The sequence below is a fragment of the Poromitra crassiceps genome, assembly GCF_964638095.1.
Source record: "Poromitra crassiceps genome assembly, chromosome: 14".
Lineage (NCBI taxonomy): Eukaryota > Metazoa > Chordata > Actinopteri > Beryciformes > Melamphaidae > Poromitra > Poromitra crassiceps.
Window position 1 is genome coordinate 20,324,245 of NC_139633.1, and position 7,527 is coordinate 20,331,771.

Genomic DNA, 7,527 nt, shown 5'->3' on the forward strand with positions numbered 1-7,527 from the left:
TATAACACAGCGTGTTCCAAAAGCCCTCCTCACTTTCCTCCCTACTCTCAAACGTCCATTCTCTCCCTTCTCAGGAATGTCCATCTCTTTCCTCGGACAGTGAGAGGCCATTGGAAGCAATGAGTCAGCACAGGCGGCACTCTGATGTGTGTCGAGTGCTGCTACAGTAGCAACTCCAAAGGGCCTCTCGCCTAGCACTGCTGGTGCAGGAGCAAAGCTCAATGTAACATCTAACTCCAAAGGGCCCCTGTGGTTGGGGAGTGCGACTGAGAGACATGACTATTTCCAGAAAGCGGATGAGAAGCGAGGCGATGATGCTCGGGTCTTCTGGCATCGTCCCCTTTCTTTGCAGCATCTTCAAAGGAATCCAGGTCAAGCCAGTGAGATGTCTGGTGTGTCTGGAAATGACTACCAGATGCCAGTGATCAGGTTTCACGGTGAAGGCAGAGGGAGGAGTAGGGCTGTTTTCACAAACTCATCCCAGCGACAAAGTAAAGTCTACAGGGAAGAAGAGGCCAGTTCTTCCCATCTGTCCCCATTTCTTCTTAGCATGTTTCTCCATTTCCCAAAGCGCTCCTCGAATCCTCTCTCTGTCCTTCACTGCCATTTGTTTCCATGACTCTCTCATTTCTCTGTCCATCTCACTGTTGTCATCCCGGGTTTCACTTTCTCTCCCAGTTACTATTTCCATGCCTGTCACTTAACACCCCCCCCCCGTCCCCCCTGCCCCTCCCCCCCTGTCCCCCCTGTCCCCCCTGCCCCTCCCCCCCTGCCCCTCCCCCCCTGTCCCCCCTGCCCCTCCCGCCCCTGTCCCTCCACCATGGTGGCCCCCGCTGCAATCACAATCACGGGTCTGCTGCTGCCTGCTGTGTAACATCATACGCCAAAAGGAGAGGCTGCACCCACCACACATGTTGTTTTCAAATAGCACCCAGCAACACATGTGACGTGACATACATGTATGTTCTGCACTACAGGTGAAGAGACAACACATGTCACGGGACATACATGTATGTTCTGCATTACAGGCGAAGAGACAAAACACATGACCTGATGCTGCACAGACTCTGGTATAGATATAGTTGAAGTGATATGGTTCAAAGGGAACGTGGAAAGACACAATTCAAGTTCAAATGAAACCCGCATCGGAGGCAAACTGTGCTGACAGATGAACTGATTAGGTTAACTCCATTACCCGACTTTCACCGACTCTCCGCGTTGAATGTTGTCTCACCTGGGTGTAATGGGTTAAGGTTGTCTCACCTGGGTGTAATGGGTTAATGTTGTCTCACCTGGGTGTAATGGGTTAAGGTTGTCTCACCTGGGTGTATTGGGTTAATGTCTCACCTGGGTGTAATGGGTTAATGTTGTCTCACCTGGGTGTAATGGGTTTATGTTGTCTCACCTGGGTGTAATGGGTTAAAGCTGTCTCACCTGAGTGTAATGGGTTAATGTTGTCTCACCTGGGTGTAATGTGTTTATGTTGTCTCACCTGGGTGTAATGGGTTAATGTTGTCTCACCTGGGTGTAATGGGTTAAAGCTGTCTCACCTGGGTGTAATGGGTTTATGTTGTCTCACCTGGGTGTAATGGGTTAATGTTGTCTCACCTGGGTGTAATGGGTTAATGTTGTCTCACCTGGGTGTAATGGGTTAATGTTGTCTCACCTGGGTGTAATGGGTTAAAGCTGTCTCACCTGGGTGTAATGGGTTAAAGTTGTCTCACCTGGATGTAATGGGTTAATGTTGTCTCACCTGGGTGTAATGGGTTAATGTTGTCTCACCTGGGTGTAATGGGTTTATGTTGTCTCACCTGGGTGTAATGGGTTAATGTTGTCTCACCTGGGTGTAATGGGTTAAAGCTGTCTCACCTGGGTGTAATGGGTTAAAGTTGTCTCACCTGGATGTAATGGGTTAATGTTGTCTCACCTGGGTGTAATGGGTTAAAGTTGTCTCACCTGGATGTAATGGGTTTATGTTGTCTCACCTGGGTGTAATGGGTTAATGTTGTCTCACCTGGGTGTAATGGGTTTATGTTGTCTCACCTGGGTGTAATGGGTTAATGTTGTCTCACCTGGGTGTAATTGGTTAAAGCTGTCTCACCTGGGTGTAATGGGTTAAAGTTGTCTCACCTGGATGTAATGGGTTAATGTTGTCTCACCTGGGTGTAATGGGTTAAAGTTGTCTCACCTGGATGTAATGGGTTAATGTTGTCTCACCTGGGTGTAATGGGTTAATGTTGTCTCACCTGGGTGTAATGGGTTAAAGTTGTCTCACCTGGGTGTAATGGGTTAATGTTGTCTCACCTGGGTGTAATGGGTTAATGTTGTCTCACCTGGGTGTAATGGGTTAATGTTGTCTCACCTGGGTGTAATGGGTTTATGTTGTCTCACCTGGGTGTAATGGGTTTATGTTGTCTCACCTGGGTGTAATGGGTTAATGTTGTGTCACCTGGGTGTAATGGGTTAATGTTGTCTCACCTGGGTGTAATGGGTTAATGTTGTCTCACCTGGGTGTAATGGGTTAATGTTGTCTCACCTGGGTGTAATGGGTTTATGTTGTCTCACCTGGGTGTAATGGGTTAATGTTGTCTCACCTGGGTGTAATGGGTTTATGTTGTCTCACCTGGGTGTAATGGGTTAATGTTGTCTCACCTGGGTGTAATGGGTTTATGTTGTCTCACCTGGGTGTAATGGGTGCACATGGGCCCTGAGCAGCGGTCTGGACACCAGGGGTTGCACTCATGAGAGTAGGGATAGGTGTAGTCTTTCACCTCATCATACCAGGCCTGGACATGGTAGGCAGGGGAGCGGTATCTGTAAGGCGCATGCACACGCACACGCACACGCACACGCACACGCACACGCACACGCACACGCACACGCACACACACACACACACACACACACACACACACACACACACACACACACACACACACACAGTAGTCTCGGGGCTGTTCCAGGTACCAGGGGCAAAAGGGAAATATGTGAGGAAGCTGCCAGGTGCTTTGGCTGGACTTGAGACACGGCGCAAGAACCTCCCTGCTCCTCCCCTTCCCTCAGGCTCCTCCCCTTCCCTCAGGCTCCTCCCCTTCCCTCAGGCCTCAGATGATGAGTCTGCTTTTGACCTGGCACACTAAACGCCAACCTGTTCCACCCTCCATAACAGGGAGAGTCAAATCAGGCTGAAGCACACGTGCACGCACACACACACACACACACACACACACACACACACAGACACACACACACACACACACACACACACACACACACACACACACACACACACACACACACACACACAGACACACACACACAGCAAAGCTAAACATGGCTCCGAAGCATGACAAATTAATTCTAGCCCTTATTGTAAACATCTCTTTTTACGGTAGTGAGGAGTGCTGAGCTTCTAAACGGGCGGTCGAGGGGAGAGGAGGAGAAACAAGGAATCCATGTCAGAGCTGCTGGCACAGGAAGAGAGAGGGGGGAGAGGAGAGAGAGAGGGGAGGAGGGGAGAGAGAGGGGGGAGAGGGGCGGCTGTGAGAATGAGAGCAGATTCCTGGAAGGGCACCTGCTGAGGTAGGCACACGCCGTCACACACAGAGTCCTACTGTCAGACAGCGGTGTCTAGTATCTACTCCAGTACACACACACGCAAACACACACACGCACACACACACACATACGCCGACCTTGACAGACTTGCACAGACTAGAACTCCTCCACTGTGTGCACAGATAAAAGAGCTGACCCAGCGGTGTGTTGTGTTTGTGCACCTCACCTGCCCCAGTGAACAGCCAGGTTCTGCCCGATGGACATGAGCAGGTCCTGGGGTCCGTGGTCCCACACACACTGCTCCGCCCAGTGCGTGGCAGAGCGTTCCAACTCATCGTCCCATGCCTAGACACACACACACACACACACACACACACACACACACACACACACACATACACACACGCACACACCATCCAGGATATGGAAGGTTAAAAGAAGAAGAAGAAGAAAGGATATGGGATATACGTAGGGACACTCTGGAGTTACTTCCGCTGTTTTTACTGGGGGATCGGGGCTCGCTCTCTTATGGGTTACGCCCACTGACACCAAACTCAATCCAAAAACATGTCCGTTTTACTGTTGTCTTGCTTGTCACTAAGTGCGCCCGACTGCTATAACATGACTTTAGACCTGTTACGAATCAGTGGGGTATTTTCTAATATTCGGGCTAAAAACCGAAGCTCAGACCACGCGTGCGTGTCCCTACGTATGGTTCACATTTCAGTATTCACCTGCCGTTGGTCTGAGATTATGCACGGCCTCATGCAGCTGTATAATCCACAACTTGTTCTGACTCAGTAGCTCCAACTAACCGCAACCTGTTCAAGGCCTCCGCTCCGGGCGGTGCTGCCTGCCTTCCCAGGGAGTTGAAACTGAGCTGGATGCTAGTACAACATTCACTTTAGGCGGGGGGGGGGAACCTGTGAGTGGAGCGGCTGCTGCTGGCGCCTGGCCCTGCTCCACTACAAACCTCCAGCAATCACAGCAGAATTATCCACATTTCCTCCATGGGTTTCTGTACAGTTGTGGAGAGAGGAGGGTGGAAAGAGGAGAGGACACCTGACCCTCACCGCGTGGGGAGGAGGAGGAGGAGGAGGAGGAGGAGGAGGAGGAGGAGGAGGAGGAGGAGGAGGAGGAGGAGGAGGAGGAGGAGGAGGAGGAGGAGGAGGAGGAGGAGGAGGAGGAGGAGGAGGAGGAGGAGGAGGAGGAGGAGGAGGAGGAGGAGGGAGGGTTGCGTACAGCACGTCCCCTCACAGGACATCACCTCAGTAACTTTCCAGCCGTTTGGTGGTCGCTAAAGCATGCAGACAGACAGACAGACAGACAGACACTGGCACAGACAGCCAGACACACACACAGCTTGTTCCCGGAGATTTCCAAAAAGCACTAAGCGCAGTCAAACTTCAGATACTTTCCTCCCCAGTTCTTCCACCATGGCCCCCTCTCCACCATGGCCCCCTCTCAACCTTTTGGACCCAGTGCTTTTCAACATCCCTCTCTCTCTCTCTCTCTCTCTCTGTGTGTCTCAAAGATAATCCCCTTTGCTACTTCAGCCATGAATGTGCCACGTAGTGTTATAATTTTCCTTGTCTGGTCTTATTCCTCCTGTCCTCCTTTGACCCAGCCCTCCTCCTCGCCTCACCTCGCCTCACTCCCCTGCTCTCTCTCTCTCTCTCTCTCTCTCTCTCTCTCTCTCTCTCTCTCTCTCTCTCTCTCTCTCTCTCTCCCTCTCTCTCGTCCAGCACTTCGCTGTGTGCAGGTAGGATCCAGTCAGCGCGTTTATTCTCCTCCCTTGTAAAAGAGCAGAGTAGCACAGCAGGCTGGCAGTAGCTCACCATCATGAGATCATGTTTCCAGCTGAGAGAAATGCTGTTTTATTGAAGCAGCAGCCCTCATTTAGGTCGAATAGAAACATGCAAACCTCATATTAGGTTCAATGTTGCTGACACATTCAAATGAATAAGACCTTCAGTGACGTGTCCTAATGATCTACTCTCTGTTCGTGTTTCTAATCTAAATTCTGAGCATTTTTTAATTGTACATATGTTATTATTCCTATTATACCTACACATTTCTGTATTTTCTACTGTATTGGCGCAGCTTGTGAACAGGCAGGGCAGGCAACTGCTTGGGGCCCCCAGGCCATTAGGGCCCCCAGAGGGCTAACAAACTTGACTCCACAGCAGTGACTGCAACCCCCTACCCATTAAACAACCAATGGTCAATTTGCAATACAATTTAAACCTCCCTAAAGGGACCTCATGTCATTCCCTGGACGATTTGGTCACGTACTTCTCTTGATTTTAAAGTGAAACCCACATTCATGAGAATGTACATAAATCATGTACGTCTGACGGGAATGCTTGTGTGTCACTGTGAACCATTCCCGTCAAACACATGATTCACATACATTATGTTGAATTGACAGTGAACGTCAATGAAGAAGTTATCTGAAAGTCAAAAAACAGAAAAAAGAGGATAAGGAAAAGAGAAGCAAGACAGTGGAGCAGATGCTGATGAAGCAGATAACTGAATGCTGCTTCGTCGCCTGCCTTGGAGAGGATACTTGAATAACCTCAGTGAGCAATGGTGTCGTTTTCTTTGTCTTTTTTACCTGGCTAGCTAAGCTAACACTTGAGCTATGAATGCTATGAAAGCAGGGCACAAAATTAGTGTGGTGACACGTGGCGTAATGCGCTACCTGGACACAAGTCAGGGCTTGATCACCCCCGGCTGGGTCAGATCCAGGTTGCACCACAAGGTAATAACAATAACCATTTTGAATTAAAAAAAAATGTTTAGACTTCATAATTTTTGTTGTTGTGTCAGATTATTTATGACATAATGGTGATGAACGCTGGTTAGACTCAGAGTCTAGAATCGCCACTGTGTATTGGGTCTACCTTGGAAAAGTGGGACTTCCTGGTCAAATGAATCAATTAAATCAGGTAACAGGGGTGGGGTCTCACCATGTACTCCATGTTGGAGGCAGTAGGGTAGACTCCTCCCCTCAACTTGTTGTGCAGCTGGAGGATCTCCTCACGGTCCGACCAACGGATGGCACGTCGGGTCCTGCTGCCTGTCGTGTTGCTGGCGCTGTCCTGCTCCGCTTCCTCCTGGTAGCGGCTCAGCAGCTGCCTGAGCTCTTTGGAGTCAGGCAGCAAGAGAGCTGCTGAGTGTCTGGCACACAGCAGCAACAGGAGGGAGAGGCAGAGGGAGAGGCAGAGGGAGAGCCAGGCCGTGGCAGCACAGGTCATCCTGACACCGGGGCAGTCTGGATGTCTGGGACGGGACTTTCAGTACACGGGGGTTTGTGGGAATGCTGCTGCTGCTGCTGCTGCTGCTCAGTGCCCCGGACACAACCTACAGGGAGGAAACATTCTGTGAGTCAGCCAGCCAGGCAGAGCGCAGAGTTTAACACACGGCCAAACAGATAACTAAGCTAACGTCGGAAGTGCTTGCTCAAACATCGTACGCAATTTAGTGCACAAGCACGCACAGACATGTCCGATTTCATACACACTTTGTAGTACAGGGGTGGGACAGCAACGGTTTCCATCCATGGCTGTTACCTGCCTCTCTCATTTGTATTTCTAAGAGTCATAATAAATAGTCTCTGCACCCACACACACACAGCATACCTCACTGTATTCATTATAAATTGTCATGACATGCATAGCAAGATTGTGCAACTTTGAATGAGCCGTATATTAATGTTGAACTCAAATGAGATTAGCTTCACAGCTCTTCCAATTAACACCAAATAACATGGATGGAGGGCTGTGTAAGACACCGCTTTTATTCCATTATCTGAAAGAGCAACTCTGTCTCAAAGGATTTGAAAAGACAACTGCTCCGTTTATTCAGTTTAGTCAAAGCCTTTTAAATAGCCTTGCTCCACAGTAATAATATAGCTATTACCATAATGCTCCCAAAGAATAACTAAACAACTCAACTCCATTATTA

The 7,527-nt window shown here is 49.6% G+C and overlaps 1 protein-coding gene across 1 annotated transcript in view; it reads right to left on the minus strand.

Moving 5' to 3' along the window:
• crispld2 (cysteine-rich secretory protein LCCL domain containing 2) overlaps window positions 1-6,818 on the minus strand; it is a gene marked incomplete at both ends in the record, with an annotated part of 17,131 nt that extends 10,313 nt beyond the window's left edge. Inside the window, 3 exons of the mRNA XM_083650657.1 lie at window positions 2,682-2,814; window positions 3,785-3,903; window positions 6,531-6,818. Coding sequence (XP_083506783.1) covers window positions 2,682-2,814; window positions 3,785-3,903; window positions 6,531-6,818 — 540 coding nt within the window. The remainder of the gene's footprint in view (window positions 1-2,681; window positions 2,815-3,784; window positions 3,904-6,530) is intronic.
• Between the last annotated feature and the right edge of the window lie 709 nt (window positions 6,819-7,527).